At 37.6% G+C, this 20,479-nt stretch overlaps 1 protein-coding gene across 4 annotated transcripts in view; it reads right to left on the reverse strand.

Annotated features, from left to right (window-relative positions):
- Positions 1-2,622: 2,622 nt before the first annotated feature.
- LOC149312319 (actin nucleation-promoting factor WASL-like) overlaps positions 2,623-20,479 on the reverse strand; it is a 44,115-nt gene continuing 26,258 nt past the window's right edge. For 2 of the 4 annotated variants that reach the window (XM_089524391.1, XM_089524392.1), the window contains exons 5-11: positions 18,820-18,843; positions 16,406-16,574; positions 13,352-13,394; positions 13,024-13,177; positions 9,045-9,565; positions 6,570-6,678; positions 2,623-5,546 (exon numbers count right to left, since the gene is read on the reverse strand). In XM_089524391.1, the coding sequence (XP_089380517.1) occupies positions 5,485-5,546; positions 6,570-6,678; positions 9,045-9,565; positions 13,024-13,177; positions 13,352-13,394; positions 16,406-16,574; positions 18,820-18,843 (1,082 nt within the window). In that variant the 3' untranslated portion in view covers positions 2,623-5,484. Of the gene's footprint in view, positions 5,547-6,569; positions 6,679-9,044; positions 9,566-13,023; positions 13,178-13,351; positions 13,395-16,405; positions 16,575-17,659; positions 18,210-18,819; positions 18,844-20,479 lie in introns of those variants that run through there. The other 2 variants (XM_089524395.1, XM_089524394.1) reach the window with 2 other exon arrangements.

The raw sequence follows: 20,479 nt of genomic DNA on the forward strand, positions 1-20,479 counted from the left end.
CTGATTCAAACTTTTAACTTTCTAAAAAAGATCTTAACATTTGATTAGAATATGCACATCTGTACTGGACACAGTGACAGCCTTCTCAGAGCAGCCCACTGCTCATGTTTTTGAAATCCACACTCTCAGATTCTAAACAAGCATTTGGTGTAAAAGGGCCTCCAAGAAAATAATGAATTTCAGGTTTTGACTGCATTGATAGGAATACTGTATGTATTAAGAATCAAGGTAGGTCTACTCTTGCTGGGACTAGCAGTTTGATTTAGGATGTTAACCATGAAAAAAGAAGTGAAACCTGCACAATAAAGAATGCTCAAACAAAAATCCACCAAATAGTGATACCTTCATTGGCCAACCAAAATGCAAAATATACTTGTTGCAAACTTTTGAAGCTCCACTGGCTTCTTCATCAGGCAGTGGAGCTTCAAAAGCCTAGTTTGCAACAAGTATATTGTGCATTTCGGCTGGCCAATAAAGGTATCGTTTGGTGGATTTTTGTTTGAATTTGCTAAACGGCTAATACAGCTATACCTGCATGTTTTCTGGATTGTGAGATACCACATTGTAGCTGCAACAGGGGAACCCTGAAGGGAACCAGTGGACTGAGACCTTCAACTAAAGTAAAACAATTTCCCCCCTTAATTTTGAATAGATTGGCATGTTTTACCTCTACACCTACCAAATTATTCCTGATGCAAAAACATGGAGGCTTCTTGAGAAATACATCGTCCTCTGCCTACAAAGAGGCCTGTGGAGGAATGGAGACAGATTGGATTCCAAGAGAGGAGTCCCTATTGAGATGCAAATGGACTATAAATTTCCTGGACTTTGAGAATCTCCCACATGACCAGAAGGAGGAGCCAGCCTGCAAAAGATATCCTCCCCCACAGCATTTTAACTAAGGACAGAAACAACAGAATGCAGGCATCTTACTAACATCTCTAATTTTTCTCTTGTTTGGTTTATAACATCTTGCTTGATGAAGAAGCCAGTGGAGCTTCAAAAGTTTGCAACAAGTATATTGTGCATTTTGGTTGGCCGATAAAAGTATCACTGTTTGGTGTATTTTTGCTTGAATTTGTTAAATGGCTAACACAGCTTACCCCTGCATGTTTTCTGAATAGAAAATGTTGTAATCCTACTATTTACAATGCTTACTTGGGGAAAAAAGTATCTTCTGAACCTCTTCTAAGTGTAGGACAAGTCAGTTATTGCTGCATTTGCAAATGTTAATCTTTTAAGAACCATCAGAAATTCCTCTAAATTGCATAACAACTTCTGACAGTAGCAAAAGCACTTGGCTCTTGAAAAGATGTTATCAAATCAATCTTTATTTATGGTCAACAAACCCAACATAATACGCTGTAACTTAAAACAGCATAAGGAATAAAATATACATTAAAAGTACAAAATTACATAAATTTAAATTAAAATAATGAGTTACAGCATAGAATTGATTAAATTTAGAACTAAAGCATGTTACCATTTAGGACCCCTTTTAAATAATTTGTTCTCTCTGATTTTAACAGCCAGAGACAAATGTGTGGCAATTAATATGGTGCTGTTCATACGTTTGTCTTCCAGAAACATTTTGATATAGAATATTTCAGAATAATGCAGCAAACAGCTGAGGAAGGGGAAAATAACCTGGTTACGGTCCTGGATGTAAAAAATACAAGATAACAAAATGTATGATAGTGTTTGAAGTACTTGCTGTTCACAAGGGCAAAGCCTAGCAGGGGTGGATAGCCTGGCGTATCTACAAAAAAGTAGATTAGAAAGAAATACATTGCACCTCACTTTAGAAAACAAGATGTGGTACTTTGGTACCATTAAGTTTTTAAGGTCAGAAGACTAACAGAAGGTATCTACATAATGGGTGTTTAAGGCACTGGGTCAGGAAGATGTGACAGAATTGAACCTGAGGTGTAGAAAGTGATGTCCCAGAGTCTTTGCCTCCGTGTTGTTTGAGCCATCTCATGGCCCAGATTTAGAAGCAAAGAGGCAAAAAGGCCAATGGTGGCTACTCTTTGAGCCACATACTTAGACCACCTAATAGTATAGCTATCCAAGGCAAGATGACCTACCAAACTTATATCTGATTTGAAAACAAATACTCTGAGCCAAAGTTTGAACACAAGCAGCTAGGCCCTAGCTTTGCATCATGACAGTATCACAGCCAATGAGGTTAATCAGAATGTGATTACTGCTAATTGAAAAGATATTTGACTTCGGTTTTTACAATTAGGCTATAAAGATATTGCAACTGATTTAAAGTTGTGTATAAAAGACAGTGGCTGGAACACAAGCAAACTGCAGAGGCAACCAAACATTTGGCTTTATTTTTTGGCAAGCTAAATGGCCCTTCTGCAATACTGAGACCTTGCAACAATAATATATTATGATATCAGCAGGCTTGTAGCAAGCTACCATGGATATCTGCCCCTATACAAGACTACCATATTCCCTATTAACATTTACTGAAGGTCATCAGTCACTGCCTGCTGATGGAGATGTTGACTTTTGTGGTTCTATTTCATGCCTGATGAGAACATTAAAAGAGCATTACCAATATTATAACTTGCACTCAAGTTAGTCCAGAACAAAATTCACACCACATACTGAGTCAAATTAATTTTATTATGCTCCATGATGAATTGCCACCAGTGCAACATCCTATTCACTGTACATTTAAAAAAGCCAGAAAGAAAATTCACATACCAAGAAGTTCAGTTTGATGAAACGGAAAACTGAATGATTGAGATGTTTTCAGAGTACAAGCGGCTAGCTGATATTGTCTAAGCATAGTGTTGAGATATAGTCCTCACACTCATGTACTAATTGCCAAAGTTACTTGGACAGTCAATTTAACTGGTGCAGAGGCTGCCTTGTTACAATGGTTAGCAGTAGTGATTCAATGGCATGAAACACTGTCTCCTGCCCACAGTGGAAGTAGGAGAATGCAGAACATGCAGCTGTGACTTCTTAGCCTAACTGTAACTGTGGCCATGCCTTAAAATTTAAACCATACAATATGCTATTGAAAGCAAAACATCTGAACTTTGTGCAATAATGTGGATACAATTTCTATAGAAGAAAACAACAAAAAGCCCATTTGGCAGGTGATTAACGCGTTACACAAATATTCCAAAAATATTAAATCTTCCTAAACTCTCTCAGCTCCAGAAGCCTGTGCTTAGTTTATGCTTAGAAGAAACATCTTTGGAGGCCACCTGAGCAGTATCCACTTTAAAATGCCCTTTATAGTATCAGAACTAGAGACAACACTAAAAATTATACTGAAGGCCATTAATACCCCCTCCCATGTGCACACATCCTTAATCCTGCTAAACAGCATTTAATCAGGCTTCAGCCACAATGTTCCAAGTTCTCAAGCCGTACTAGCAGCAATGCTAGCTGACAGTCTTTTTAGCAGCAGGCAGTTGTAAATACAACTGAATAGGAGAAAGATACTTGCAAAAAACCCTAAATCTCCTTTGCCCATGTTGTTTGCTTAAAAGAAAAGCTATCTTTCTCTAAATAATTTAGCTTCTGCTTTACCACACCTTCTTTCACCAACGTAACCTTTTATATCCTGTTCTCCTTCTGCAATTAAAAATGCTAGACATACCTTATAACTGCACTAGATAGCCAAGCCACATCATGCAGGTCCAGCCTGCCAAGATCAGGCCAACACTGGATTTCAGTAAATACAATTTTCTCCAATATATCATTAACAAAGTAAGAAACAGAGGAGATAAGAAGTGTGTGTTAATTGTATTCCATATATGTCTCACTTGAAATATTTTGCAACAGTGAGACAACTGATACTTCTAATGTTCTCTACTTAAATGTTTTCATACTGTACTTAACAGTATTAGCACTGAAAATGCCTATCTCAAATGCAGTTACTGAATGAAAAAAATAGGCAAATCCTTCAAATATTGCAACCATTAGTAAAGATGAACATTAAAATGAGAACTCAAATTTTCCCATCATTTATTGGAATGCAATTCCAAGCACAGGGCCTTTTCTTTTAAAGATCATATCCCCTGATATTATTTCTGAACATAAGACAAATCGAATGTTGAAAATATGCAAGTTCAGTACATATAAAAAGCAGTGGTTTACAAATGCTGCAGTAGTGAGCCTCTCCCAAAAGGTAAAAGGCATGCAGTTCAATTAACTCTAACCACTCTGGCTTCAATGTCTAGGGATTTAAAGTCAAGAAAATATGGGGCAACACTGACTGTAATGCTTGAACAACCATAGGGAAGCCAGTGAAAATATTGAACTGAACCTCAGCACCAGCGACACTAAGAGGACCCAGTCTCAACTTCTATTTGGCCAAAATAAATACAGAGACTTGGCTGAAGGAAGTGGAAACATCAGTGAGGAATTTGCACTTGCACCACTTCTCCCTCCCAGCAACTGCGCCCATCATCTTCGGGCAGCCTGTCAGAGTAAGGAGAGGCATATATTTAAGGCACCTAACTCTATTTAAACACTTTCGATTTCTAGATGCTTCTAGATGATCTGGTGCCTAGGTGTGCTGGCTTGTACAACAACCCACAAAAAATGCAGAGTTATACCACTTAAATTCATTTATTAATATACTGATGCCCTACACATTTAAAATTTTAATTTAAACTCATTATTAATCAGAGCAAGCATCAACCACAGCCCTTCAGTAAAAAAACATTATATAAAAATAAATAAGTGACTGCAGCAGTTGCCATAAATGTAGACTCCTCTTCATTGTGAAAGGTAGCTGGCAAAAATAAAAAAAGCAATTACATCAAAGATGGCACACCCTGTGACCATCTGAGATGTTCCTAAATTCAGCATTCAAGTGAAAAGCTCTCCCGACAGCAGGCAACAATGCTCCAGAATCAGGGAAAATTTTCATAACCGCTTAATTTTTCTAGTGATTGTTTTATGTACAGCTTAAATGCTAAATTTGAACTGCAGTGTTATGAACTGACAGGGTTCACTTGTTTTATCAGCCTCATCCATTTAGCACAGTTTCCAAGATGAAGGGACTAAAACTAGGAGCTGCATTGCATTTAAGAATGTAGTGCTATATTAGGTTTCAATAAGAAAATTTAGATACAGAAAAAGTAGGGTATGAAAATAGTGTTTTCCTTCTTGCATTATAACTAAATACATTTAAGGAGTGTTTGTCAATTTCGCATATTACATTAAACTCCCCTATTGATGGAATGGAAAGTATTCACATGTACATTTAGCAACCTGATGTAAACTTGTACACATTAAGTTGGGAGTAGCATTGTATAGAATTATGACAAACCTTTACAGATTAAATGAGGTATTGCACAGATTAATAAAAAAGCAAAAGGCAACAAAAATATACAGCAAATTGGTAGAACATTTACATGATAATTTTACAGAATCCATAGACAGAAAGTAGTTTAGTATTTCACCTTAAAAATATATATATATATATATGATATAATATATTGATCAGTCATCCCACTCATCATCATCTTCAAAGTCTTCTTCATCTTCTTCATCCTCATCTTCATCTAAAGATAAGAAGCATTGCTTATTTTGTAACAAATGAACATAGTAACTCACAATAAAAATTGGTCTTCCTATTATCTTTTACTGATTATCTAGAAATTAGCAGTTGTATGCATAGACATATGAGTGAAAACTAGGATCTGGGCTTGCACAGTTATTTCACTGATGACATTAGCTGATTCCAGACCCAGTTAAGACAGTTTTATTTCTGAAGGGCTTTTGAAATAACTAGAATTTAAATTTGCTTTATTATTTCCTGAGAATGCTTATATTGTTCCTGCTGCTGAAATCAATGTAATACTTTCCTTTGTTTTGGATTGTTTGTATTGTCAGCCTGCCTGAAAACGCCTTAATGAAACTTAATTCAGTACCCAACATTTAGAATTTTTCAAGTATATTCCTTTTCAAGTACCTCTAATTTGTTCAGCCAATGCTGTCTGCTCCTTCTTTCAAAAAATGTTGACCTTTTAGGTTTTGCAAATAGACTAGTACCTTCTGCTATAGCTATTTGCACACTGTTTCATGGTTGTGAAAATCCACAATGGATAGTTTTAAATAGTTTTAGAACTGTATATTTATTAAACTTTAATCAAATTTTTATAGTTGCTACAAGCCTGCTTTTAGTAAGGAACTTACAAAGAACTGGGATGTATGTCTTTTGAAAATACTGTGAGCCCGTGCCATATGCGGGCTTCTCTTCTGTGGCTTTCAGCATACGCTGAAGCTGCGGTACAATGTTATGAATGGTGCGCACGCCCATGGCACATATGCTGTGCCCCATTATTTTCAATGGGGCATGAGCACATGCAATTTTCCCCTTACATGGGGGAGGGGGGGAGGAATGGATCCCCGCATAAGGGAAAGGAGACCTGTATACTAAAAGAGTTTTGTACTGCAAACTGATTTATATCACCTGTTCAGTTCAATATTAGATATATCGATACACAATACACTGGAAATGATTAGACAAAGTTGCTCATAGTCACTGCTACTTAACTAACCAAAATACTGATTTAATGGCTTACCTGAAGAATGAATGGCTTTGCTCCTTTTCTGCATAACTTCCATTAATGCTCCCACAATACCTGAGGTGGGTGCAGGTGTAGGTGGTGCAGACTCTTGCCCATCAGATACCTTGGAAGAGGAATTAAATACATACAATTACAAACAGTAGAATACCAAAATTAAGTCAAATTTCTTATGTTTTTCTTTTAAAAGATTTTGGAGAAAGCTTGAAGGAGTATGTGCAACTTCTAAACAGCAAATATAGTAGTCTCCCCTTATCTGTGGGGTATATGTTTCAATACACCCAGTGGATGCCTGAAACTGCAGATAGTACCAAAAGGTATACCATTAATAAACTTGGACTGTGATTGACTGTGGACAAGTGAAAACACTAACAGTGAAACCATGGGTAAGGGGGGGGGAGGACTACATAATATTTTTGGACTATGGCTGACAGCAGGTAACTGAAAGCATGGAATGTGAAACTGCAGATAAGGGTGGACTACTGTAATAAAAGAAAGAATAAAAATAAAGAAAGCATAGGAAGGAGAGTCCTGAGAACATCCTGTCAACGTGTCTTTTCTTTAAACCAGAAATTTTTGGGATGTAAAAATATGGGACGTTTATTTTTAAAGACTGCTTTAGAAGCTTGTAGAATGTCTTAGAGCTCCCAAATAAAGGCATTTTAGGGGGCCACCAGGGTAGCACGGGTTGAACTTCTCCAACTAATAGAGACATCAAAATTACCTCTGCCAAGCACATGCTCTCAAATGATTGCAGAGATAAACGGGTGTATGGCATGTTTTGAGCAGGACAGTTACACAGGAGTGAGTGGAAGTAGAGAGGATGGGTGTTTCACCCATGCTGGCCCTTATACTGTCCTTGGAAGATCCTCACACACTGATCTAGAGAACAGCTTTGGTAAAGTATGCATTAAATGAGAAAAAAAAGCATTTCTTCTCACATGTTTCACTTTTACTCTAAGGAGGTTGTAGTGAAGTTGAGGTACCCACACTTCATCTATGCAGGCTGAGCATTCCTTATCTGAAACTTTTTCATGGGTGGCTGAGATAGTAACACCTTTGCTTTCTGTGGGTTTCGGGTATACAAATTCTGGAAACACTGTATAAAATTACCTTCCAGGCATGTGTATAAGGTATATATGAAACATAAATGAATTTTTTTGTTTTGACTTGGGTCTCATTGCCAAAATAACTCATTATATATGTATATACAAATACAGATATTCCAAAATCTCCTCACTTAAAATATTTGAAATCCAAAACACATCTGGTCCCAAGAATTTCAGGTAAGGGAGACTCAGCTTGTACCACATATGAAGCCTAGTCATGATTCTAACACTTGACATTTTTTTGGACAGAGGGACAAGTACATATTTATAAACATAGTGAAGATGGTACATGTGTGTTTATCTTGAAAGAAAGACAACCAAAACAGAGAAGGGAACACCTGAACATGAAAAATGACCACGAAACAGATGCTAGTAGCAAAACCAGGACCCTAGTGTAACTTTAAGATTTGAAGATACCCTGCTTCAAAATCCATTTCATGTGGAGGACAGACAGAAATAGTCATCTAGAAAGCTCTCCTCTTGGAAACCAGTTTTCTTATTCATGAACCAGCTCCATTAACTTTTCTTATTGAATTGTAGAAATAGGTAAGCATGATTTAATTCTGCTTTTGACGTTACCATTTTTGATTTTATACTAGAATTTTAAGATGCTTGATTTTGGGAGCTGACAGGAACAGAGCCAACAAATCTGAGATGGGGTGGTGAAGGAGAGTTCTACAGACACCATGGACTACAAAAAAAAAGGGGGGGGCAAATAAATGGGTCCGAGAGTAAAACAAGCCTGAACTTGGCCTAGAAAACAAAATGACAAAACAGTGGCTGTCATACTTTAGACCACTGATTTGCAAACTTTGGTCTTCCAGATATTTTTCACTTCAGCTCCCAGAACTCCTGACTGTTGGACAAGATGGCTGGGGTTTCTGGATTTTGAAGTTCAAAATAGCTAGAGGACCAAAGTTTGGGAACCACTGCTTTAGACATATTATAAGAAGACATCACTCATTAGAAATGACAGTAACACTTGGTAAGGTGGAAGGTATTAAGAAAAGAAGATCACATTTCTGGATACATTGACTCAAAAAAAGGCCCAACGCTGAGTTTGCAAGATCTTAGCAGGGTTGTTAATAACGGTGTGTCCAGACACCGTTCATAGTGTCACCATAGATCAAAGCCTACGGCAGCAATTAGCAATAAGCTGAAAAGCAGTTTATAATTCTGGCAAACAACCCAGAAACATTCCTTTCTTATACTAAAATATATTTTATGCAACTTAAACATTAATACTTTAAATTATATTCATTCCATTTCTCCTTCATATTAAGGTATATCTTGCAATAAGAAGAAAACTTTCTTCCTTAGGTTCATCTGGTCTTAAATGTTAAAAAAGTTCAACAATACTCACAGCCTTCAATTGTATACCCTGTCGTATCTGATCAAGTAGTGCATCTCTTCCTGAGCAGGAGACTGGACGACTGTTTTGTTCTACTTTTTTCAATTGGGCACCTTCTCTGATTTGATCTAAGAGAGCTGCTTTGTTTCCTGAAGGAGCTGGAAGCTGATGGTCAATCTCTACTGGAAGACCAGGTGGTGGTGGAGGACCGGGAGGAGGAGGGGGAGGAGGAGGGGGTGGAGGCACACCAGAACCACCTGATGGAGGTGGAGGGGGTGGAGGGGGGCCTGAAGGCGCAGCGGAAGTATGAACCGGAGGTGGAGGAGGATACATCCTATTTGGTGGAGGAGGAGGCATTGCAGCACCCGGCCTAGAAGGGGGTGGAGGCGGAGGTGCTGCAGTTGGAGCTCGTGAAGGAGGTGGGGGAGGAGCTCCTCTTCCCCTAGCGGGAGGAGGTGGTGGCCCTGAGCTATGTGGAGGTGGAGGGGGAGGTGGAGGGGGACCACCCCTAGATGGTGGAGGTGGTGGAGGAGCTGAAATCAAAAATACAGAATGATAGTGAATCACAAGCCAGAGCAGATTATGGTACTAGTACTACAATGCTCTTACGAACATTCTCAGTTTAACTACAAATCACATTTCAAAGATTCATATTGATTTTCAGTTGAGGTTACTAGCTCATTGAATAAGCATTACAGCTGAAAAAAGACACTAGTTTCCACACAAAAAATAACAAAATGCACAATGATCCTCAAATTTCTGCACAGGTCAATATCCATATTTAGAAGTGGCATTCTAAGAAGTGCAAGGCTTTTATCTAAGACAGATGTTTTACACTAACAGCCCTGAGGAGGGATTATTTTTAATACAGTAGTAGAACAAATATAGAGAAAAGCTCTACATACAGAAAATAAAATAGTATTTCATGTTTAAGTTTCACTGAAATTTGAAAATTAGTGTTTGTATAAATGATTAAAACCTCAGAAGGGAAAGACTTCTATACATACTGCCCAAGATTACTCATTTATCATGATAAAACAAGTACTGTTGATTAATGTGCATCTTTAACTGGAATAAAGCATACAACACAGATGGCAGAATATAGGTCTCTAATCTCCACTCCCACACAGACATCATCTGAAGGATCTGAATAATCTTTAAATATAGCCCCAAGTCAAATTCAGTAAATCAGTAAACTACTGTGAAATTTCCCTTTGCTGGTAGAAGCACTGATATGGAGGTTGGAGTGAGCTTGTTTCATACTTTCAGAGATTAAACATGAACCAAATGATACAAATTTCAAGAAAAAAAGTTACTACTGGAACAGAAGAATTTCTCGACTCAATGAGCTGTTTGAGAGTAGACTGGATTGCCTTGAACGGTGATCTGAGATATATATAAAATCTTTAAATAGGTTGCACAGTCATCTCCCAGGTACTTCAGTTATGCATTCCTGCATGATAGGGGTTGGACTAGAAAGCTCTTATGGCCCCTTCCAACTGATTTTGTATAAATATGTAGACTACTCAGGGCATTTATGAAGAACTGTAATTGGTCAACCTAACTGAGGCTTTTGGTTTAACAATGAACCTCTCAAGTTACCTGATGTGGAGACTGTTAATTTCTTCCTCAGTGTGTCAAAGATTGTTATTGTATTTGTGCCTGCTGGCTTAAATTATTTCTTTCTTTCCTTGAAACATAGCAGACATTAGCAGCTGATGGCTCTGGGGCCAGGAGTGGTTCAGTGACTACTTATAACATCAGTTTTAAGTAGCAGATTGATTCATCCACTCATTATTACATGAAATAAGGCTCTAATACAGCCGGCCCTCAGTATCCGCGGGGGATCCATTCCAGATCCGCCTGTGGATACCAAAATCTGTGGATGCTCAAGTACCATTGTTCCCAATGGTGGTGTGTGCATGTGTCCATGCTGCCATTAGGGACAATAGAACTTCAATGGCAGCACGTGCATGTGGCTGTACAGCCATAAGGGACAACCCCCCTTGTCCCCAGTGGCTGCACAGGCGCTTTAGGGGCAATGGGACGTAATGGCAGTACAGCCACATGCTGGTACCACCATGGGACAATGGGGGTTGTCCCTAATGGCGGTGTGGCCATGTCACACATCACTATTGGGCAACGTGGGCTTGCCATCCACAGATGCTTGAATCTACTGGTGGCAAGTCCACAGATACGGAGGGTCAACTGTATTTCCCAGTATCTATAGTTATTCTTGAAGAGAGCTTCATTAGCAAATGGCCTGAGCATTACACCAGCCCTCCACATGATTAAGACTCGAGCCTTTCCCCATTTACAGTATCAATATTGCTTTTGTGTCATGAGCAGGTAATTTTTTATCAGTGGTTATCAGAACACACTACGTTTATAAAAGACTATTTATACCACTTGTAAATATCAACACTCTTGTTAGGAAACAAAGACATTATTCTAAATAACCCAAGCAAAATACATGCACACTTCAAACAGTAAGACCTACTATAGCATATAGCAGAAGCAGTAAAACAAGTAAGTAAGTTAGGCAAGACTAACTTTAGGACTTCTTTTGCAATAAAACCTATCAATATAGTAAATGTAACTTAAAATGCCAATATGTCAGACTTGAAAATCTGTTGTTCAGTTGTTTATGTACTATAAATTACACACCACTGCAACATGAAGGACAAAACAAAGTTCATACATACCATTCCACCGTGGTGGACCTAGATCATAAATGTAACATGTTAACTTTTTCTGTAGCATCCTAGTTTTACTTGTATCCCCATGAAAGTGCCAGTCTTTGACCAATGCTGCCTACTCAACCAATTTTATGGTGCATACTGGGGTGAACAAGTTCCAGTTTTTCCAGCTCCAGGACTAGCTGGCTTGGGAGACAGATGGATTGTAGACCATGATTCCCACTCTTTATGTATATGGAGATGACATATTTTAAGCACTGAATTATAATTAAAATCCTGTGTCCATTCATCCCCTTCTCCAGCAACAAAGAAATTGTTGGTTTTTTTTTTGTTTTTTTTTGAGAGGGAAGGCTGAACTGATAGGCTTTGGTACCTACATCTCTCAATGTGGGATTTCAGCTATATGGGTGTCCTCGGACAGGCAAGTGTTGCAGCACATAAAAGATGCTCAGTCACTATTTGGAAACATGAAAATGACCATGCTGGGAGAGCTGTGTTGTTTAAAGGGTAGACTTTAGAAGGACTTTTGGTCATTGTGTGATTGGAAGAACATTTTAGCTCATATAAGTACCAAAAAAAAATGAACTGTGATGGCATGAATCAGACTTATGACATCATAATTTCTGAACAGAATACTATCCATATACAGTGGTACCCCGGGATACGAATTGACCGCGTTACGAAATTTCCGGGGTACGAAAAAGTTAGATTTAAAAAAACTGTTCCGGGTAACGAAAGATTTTTCGGGTTACGAAATTAATTTTGGCGCGAAATTCAAATCGGAAGCGCGGCTAGCGGCTTTCCAGCGGCTTTTCGGGTTGCGAAATGTATCGGGTTACGAACGGCGCCGCGGAACGAATTAATTTCGTAACCCGAGGTAGCACTGTATGTGCAAGAATCAAGTTCAATAATAATAATAATAATAATAATAATAATAATAATAATAATAATGCCCTTGGGGAAAATACTCTTACAGAGCTTAAGACAGTTTCTTAGAACTGGCTCAGTATTTTCCACTGCTGGAGAAACAAACTGAAATATATGTAAACTGCTCAACAGCAGATATCATTGACTATAGTTTGCTGCTTTATGTTGTATTCCATTTCAAATTTAGTGGGATGTATTTCCAAGTAAGGGTACCTAAGACAGTTGTAGTAATTATATATTTAAGAAATACCTACAGATTTGAGATAAATGTTTCTCAACTGCCATTAATAATTTTATATTTTCTAAAATTAAAAAAAAAATACTCAAAACATGATTACTGGGCTGTGGAATAAAGGATGACTCACCTTGTCTACGTAACTCATTTTTAACAGCTTCCACTCCTCCTGTTTTTTCAATAAAATCATATATAACCTTGGATGTTTCTTTGTCTTTAAGCTGAGCCTCTGAAATTCCACACATATCAAATAGATTTTTCAGCTCTGGATCCAAATTGTTAACCTACAGGAAACATTATTAAAGTTATTTGCAGCTATTTTTTAAAAAAACAAACAATAACAAAGATTCCTGTATTAGAATCCTCTTTTAACATTGTTAAAAAGACAGAGAATTAAACCTACATGTGCTAAAATGATCAAATCTTTAGAACAATTATCAACCACCATGCTTACTTACATCAAAACCTGTGTTTGGGTCCCAGCCAACATGTCCAATGTGTCTGAAGGAAAAACAAACAATATGGGATTAAAGCAGGGATTAAGATGGTAATTGAGTTAGAATTACTCAAGTGATTACTCAAGAGAATCTATGGGAAAAGGTAGGATAAGACAGAGATGGGTTTTATGCTAACCTGATTCCATGGATTCTGCACATACCATCAAGATATCTGACAATAGCCTATTGTCTTTACTCTCCTATTGAGTTCAGTGCTTTTTAACACCCTTCAAAACACCCTTCCTGAAAACCTGAGAAGTCCAAGCTATACTGATTAAACCTATTTCCCCCCTGTTTTTAGCAGACTGACAATTATGAAGATAGACTGTGAAATGAGGAGCTGGTATTCTGACCCAACCACACTTTACTGTGTACCAGACAAAACTTTGACTATTAATGATTCATGTTTTTTCTCAGAGTGGGATGGAGATTATAGCAATGATGATGGAAGACTCAAGAGTAATTCTAACTGAACACAGACTCAAGCTCATTGGAAAGCCTATCTTGTGACAGTGTGGCAGTGATAGTAGTGAACTCATTCTTCTCTGAAACCACATCAGCACAGTGTTGCCCAGCAGAACTATCACAATTAATCAGGCACCTTTTACACTCTGTCCCACAAGACCAACATGCAGACCACTCACCAGTCCACCATTGAGAATGTGCATAATACTTTGTGGCTAAAAATAATATGTGTGTGTATCCTGCTCTTTTCCCAGGACTGGGACTCAGAGCGGCTTCACAGTATTAAAAAAAAATACAATAAAATAAAAAGTATATTGAAAAGAATTTTTAAACTGGTCCAACATTGAACATCCCAGCCTGTCCTTATAGTAATTCTCTAAATGCCCGTGTGAACAGGTAGGTCTTCACCTGCCGGCGGAAGGCCATCAAGGAGGGAGGCGTTCTGATCACTCTGGGCAGGGAGTTCCAGAGTCTAAGGGCAGCCACTGAGAAGGCCCTCTCTCATGTCCCCACCAACCATGTTTGTGATGATGTTGGGACAGAGAGAAGGGCTTCCCCAGAGGATCCTAGAGTCCGGGCCGGTTCATACCAGGAGAAACATCCTCTCAGCTCCTGCTTGTCCTATGCTACTGTTCAATTTGAGGATGTGGACGGGATCCTTAGAGAGGTGAGAGCCTGGATCTGTGACCTTCCCGGCTCTTAAAAGCAGTTGGAAGAGGACTGGCTAAGTAGTTATGTGGAGTGGTGAATGGCTCAATGCAGTAAGGCAAGTCTGTATCCTGCCTAAAAGAGGCTATGCCATTACTGGAAGTAAAGCAAAAACAAACACCTCCCCTGAATTTCCTCTGTACTAGACAATTATCAGCCATTCTACAGTAACCCTTTCTTGGGCAAGATTCTAGAATACATGGTGGCTTCTCAGCTTTAGGGATCCCTGCATGAAATGGATTATCTATATTCACTTCAATTTGGCTCCAGGCTTTTATATGGAGCAGAAACAGCTTTTGTTTCCCTGTGCAAGGGAACTAGACAGAAAATGTGTGTCCTTCTTGGTTCTGCTGGACCTCTCAGCAGCTTTCTATATTCCAAGGAACCTACTGTTGTCCTGAACCAGTATCTTCTGTCAGCAATGGATTGAATGAAGATGAATAAATGAAATTTAATCCAGGGTCAAATGGCAGGTTAGGGAACAGGGATTCAACCAGTGCTGGGTGGGGTTATGCTCCTTCTGAAATCTCAGATTCACATCTTAGGTGTACTCCTGGTCTCAGCTCTGAGCCTAGATACATAGGTTTTTGTGTTTGTCAGGAGTCTATTTGCACAGTTAAAACCACTGCAGCAGCTACACCCATTCCTTGAGAAGACTGATCTGGCTACAGGCCTGGAGTACACCCCATTTAAATTGCTGTAATGCACTCTATGTGGGGCTGCCTTTGGAAACTCTTCAGAAATTCCACCAGGTAAAAAATGCTGTGGTCAGGTTCCTGAATGGGATTGATTGCAATTCCCCTGTTGGAACAACTTCACTGGTATCAGCCTATTTTCAGGCAAAATTCTAAGTGCTGCTTATGACTTTTAAAGCCCTACATGTCTTGGGTCCAGACTATCTAAAAGACTGCATCTCCTTGTGTGAGCTGGCCCAAGTTCTAAGATCTATTGGGGTGAGCTTTCTCTCAATCCCATTATTTTCACAAACATGGTTGGTAAGGACATGGGATAAAACCTTGTCAGTTATTGTTCCCACATTATGGAATTTCCTTCTATGGAAATGGAAGGAAAGTCCAGTAAGCCCCCTCCCTGCTCTCTTTTTGCTTGCATGCTTGTTTGTTGTTTTGGCAGGCCTTTGGCTCAGTTTAATCATATGGCAGAATAGTATTCAGAGTTGTATGTTCTGTTTTTATTCTGTCTGTTTTAATTATGCTTTAAATGTATTTTAAAATGCATTCTAGACTGTTTTGAGACTAAACTGTTGTTAGACTATGTGCTTTTAACAGAACTGATATTTAACTGTTTTCTAAAATCCCTGCCCTGCCTGCTGCAAGATTATACAGTATATTATAGGAGGCTCATTCAGGACCACTGCGTCACTATAATATGGTTTAACTGATTTTTTTATTGATTATTTATTTATTTATAGTATTTATACCCTGCTCTTCAGCCAAAAGGCTATCAGAGCGGCTCTTGTCTATGTACTTTGCTTCTGTAGTTTCTTATGCAATTTAAAGTTTATTGTATCAACCCTTTCAATGTTTAAACCATGTGAGTCACAAAACATAACAGTCATATATCTTCAAAGAAACTGACCAAATCCAACAAAAAGGCAAACTACTTTGGAAAAAAAATTTGGGAAGATGTGGACACCATTCATCTGCTATATACATGATTATTATAAAACAGACACCAATGCAGGAAATTCTTGTAGTTCACACAAAATAACATTTCATTGTGTGTGTGTGGTTTTTTTTTTACTGAAATGCATGTAACTGCATTTCAGCATATCTACTAAAAATTTAAATATGAAAAAAGAAAAAGAAAAACAGGCACTCTTACTGGAAATTGCTTGGAGTTCCAATATCTGCTTTTGTCAATCTTTTCTTTTTTGCTTTTCCTTTTTTCTTCTCTTTGGTATAGGAGATATTGTTGACTTGTGAACTATAAAATCTATTAGTGGTGATTTCTGGATTTTTAATGTCAACAGTTGCCATTGGTAGACTTGGACCTATAACAGTACAAATGGAATGTATACTTGATTTGCAATAATCTGTCCTCCTTTCTTACATCCTTTGGACATAGTCCAAGTATTATAAATCTAAGAGAGAGAGGTTTAGAAACAAATTATACTCATAACATTTGGCTATGCACTATCTTTTTCTACAAACAGAGAAGTAAAAAAACAAAAAACAAAAAACAAATTAACACTTTTCTTTGCAAACATTATGAAGTAAGTGACTGTACTTCATGCTTATGTTACACTGAGGTATACAAAGTATAAGGTTGTTTTATAGTTAAAAATACAACAGTGAATGCTTATCCCACCCTTTTCATTTCACAGGCTGCTGTTTAAAGGCCTATCAATTAGGAATAATGAGAGAGGGGAGCTGCATGGTACACTATGTCAAGAAGAACATTGGTATTATAGATGTACTATATATTGTGATAACTTAACAGAGCTGGTGTGCTTGTAAAAAATAAAAGAAATTCAGGAACAATATACCATTAACGTCTTGGAAAACAGTGACAGATATTATTTTCAATTAATGTTATACATTGTCTGTCTATACAATTATTTCAGTGAAATCAAACATGAAAACCCTATGACAAAATTCCTGGGTGCTACAGAAAACCAAGCCTTAAAACTGTCTGAAGAAGACCTCTAGGACCAAAGATCTGAGAAATGCCCTTTGATAAGTGCATCAAATGCAAACATTGTTTAGTGCCTATAGTCAACCAAATAATTATATACCCATGTACACATACACATCTACCTCAAGACACTGTAGTACAAGATGGTTAATCTAAACATAATCAACCTGCTAGAACATTTCTATAGTTAATGACTGTACTGGTTCAGATTTAGCTTTCTAAAGATTATACTGGAACTACTGTACTGTATAAGTTATGTATGTGTAATTTTACTACAGCACAACCCTAAATATGTTTGCTCAGAGTAAGAATTATTTAATGGACTTACTCCTAGGTAAGTACAAATAAGATTGCCCCATGAGATAAGGTTATCGAAAAATGACACTTACCAGTAACCTATATACACAAACAACATTCACTTGAGCAAATAACCTTTCTTACCACTCTCAGTAGACTGAGGTTGTCCACGAGGAACACAAGTATCTAAAGAACCTCCATCTTCTTCTAACACTGCCATATTTATATCCAACAAAATTTTCCCCATCATAAGACAAGCACCTTCCCCATCAGCTGTAGATAACTCAATTAGTGAGGATGAAAGTGGTCTATAAAGTTCATCATTAGGAAGAACCTGACAATATAGTGGTCCTAAGCAGCCACTAATATTAAGATCTGTCATATCTTCAGAAGTGTTTCCTGAAAATGTAGTACAAAACATGGCAGCGTTCTGTGAAAAACCAGTATGTTCCAAAACTGCTGCCTGTTGGAAGGGCAGTTTGCAAAAGACTAAATCAGATTCTAGCTTATGCATTAAAATGAAAGTGGGTCACATGCTTTCTGGCAAGCCTTTTAAAAACTAATTCTGATAAATCCCCATTTTCATCCCAAACATTATCAGAGAGGGGTCAGTAAAACCACAGCTAACTGCTTCATACTTAAAAGTCTTTTCCATTACCAACAATAATAAAAACACAAATCCCAGGAAATTACAGGCTAATGCATTTTACATAACCATTAATGCCAATCTGTTTAATCCTAGAATTTTTACTATACAAAGTTAACCAAGCCTTTCAACAAAAAGGGTGGTTTTCTTTTAAAGGATCTGGAGAGATATACTGTGCCTCTGTGGAAAGAATGCAACTGCTGAAATGCATACAGATATAATGGTAGAAAGCTTTTTTTACCCCCTGTAAGAATGGACATTTGATTATGCTTCATGCTTTAGCAGCTGAAGCATCTGTGTGAATTCTATAGATAACAATCTAGTACCAGTATGTCAAATGGTTTAAAGCTGACTTCCTAAGCTACTTGTACATAAGCAGTATGAGCTAGGAAGAATTGTTTGTTAATACCATAAGCAATAATGTTCGTTGATACTTTATTCTTCCTCCTTCATGCCACTGCCTTTGCAGCTTTCCATTATTCAATTTGTATTACAGTAGTAAAGCCATTTTGAGGAAACCTGCAATTGAACATATTTAAACATATACGTATACCATGTCTGCAAGTTATGAGTTAACAGGTGATGAGCTAGAAGTAAGTGAAAGATGCTTAAGAGGAACAGATGAAATGTTTATAGTTATGGCAAGCAAAAATCTTACCATTTGGTAGGTCTCTCCTTTTCTCTGTTAAGGAAAAACACACAAAACACTATCATTCCATTCATGCATGCATTTAAAATATTTTTTCTTGGTCGTCACAGACTTGGTACATGGAAATTACATCTGTCCAGTTAATTTTTCAAATCCTGATATAAAAGCTATACTGTTAAAGAAAAAAAAAACCCTAACCAAACTTTCATTCATTTTAGTAACTGTTTTAAAACTCCTTTATTAGCTTGCCTGCTATATTAGACTGAATTACACAGCCTGGCTCTTAACATAAATCATAATTCAACGTGAAATTCCAGAGAACAAACAAACAGCTTCATTTATATACCACTTCATACCGAACTAGCAGTGTCTAAGCGGTTTACAACTGTAAGCTAATTGCTCCCAATAATTTGGGTACTCATTTTAGAGACCTTGGAAGGATGCAAGCCTGAGTCAAGCTTGAGCATTTGCTAGTATTGAAGTTGCAACCTTATGGTTTTGAGTGAGTGGCTGCAGTACAGGCATTTAACCACTGCGCCACCAGGTCTCCTACTGGAACATTTTACTGGACATATGATTTCTTCAACCTTCTCTCAAAATCTCAATGACCCATGATACTTTGCTTATCCTTTCCCCCTCCCAGTTCTATTTCTGATCTACTTCAAGAGGGTAAAAAGGGTAAAAATTAAACTGTTCCTATGTAATTCTAAATAATAATAATAATAATAATAATAATAATAATAATAATCATCCCGCCCAATCACAAGGAATCCGGGTGGGTTACAGCAATAAAAATACAGAGAATACAATAAAATAAAATACAATAAAATAAGGTGAAAAAGAGTGACGTAAGTCACAGAATTCACATCTAGACCTGATGGAACTGGACCTGTCTTTTTCACTCCCTCCCAGGTCTGATGATGACAGTAGGTACGGAGAAAGGGTTCTTCTTCTTGAAGCAAGAATTAATTTAAATTTAATTCTTCTCATTAAATTTAAGAGAAAAATTGGTGGACAGAGTGACGTAAGTCACAGTAAACGGGGAGAGGAACTAGGTAGGGAAGGCCTGCCAAAAGAGATCCATCTTAAGAGCCTTCTTAAAGGCTGTAAGAGTAGAAATGTGGCAGATCTCCTTTAGCAGGTCATTCCATAGCTTCGGAGCAGCAGTGGTGAAGGCCCTCTGGGTAACTGAGGTTAGTCTAGATTTTTTTTGGCTGAAGTAGATTCTTCCCTGAGGACCTTAAAGTGCGGAAATGATGATGTAGCAAGGGGAAAAAAATGCTATTCCTAGGAATCATTAAAGTTCAATAATTTTCTCCAAGTGAAAAACACAGGAAAGAGTGGTGTCTTGAATTAATAGAACTGTTTGAGATTTGTTTTTTTAAACAACTACGCAGGTTGAAGCCAAGCTCAAATTGTTTCGATGTAGGAACTACTATATTAATGTAACAAAGTGTGTTAACAGTCGGTAGGTGTTATTTCCACATGTAATATTAGAGTATATAGTTACAGTGTAGCAAAGTCATCCATAAATGCATGATGCCATGTTTAATAATTAGCACATAATTATATTTTATTTGTTTCTCCAAAACACACACAATGCACACATGGAGCACTAAAAAGGTGCATTTTGTCTTTTTAATTAAAACAGGCATTCAACTTGAAATTC

The sequence above is a fragment of the Sceloporus occidentalis genome, unplaced genomic scaffold (genome assembly GCF_023333645.1).
Source record: "Sceloporus occidentalis isolate IW3139 unplaced genomic scaffold, rSceOcc1.0.p SCAF_5, whole genome shotgun sequence".
In the NCBI taxonomy this organism is placed as follows: Eukaryota; Metazoa; Chordata; class Lepidosauria; order Squamata; family Phrynosomatidae; genus Sceloporus; species Sceloporus occidentalis.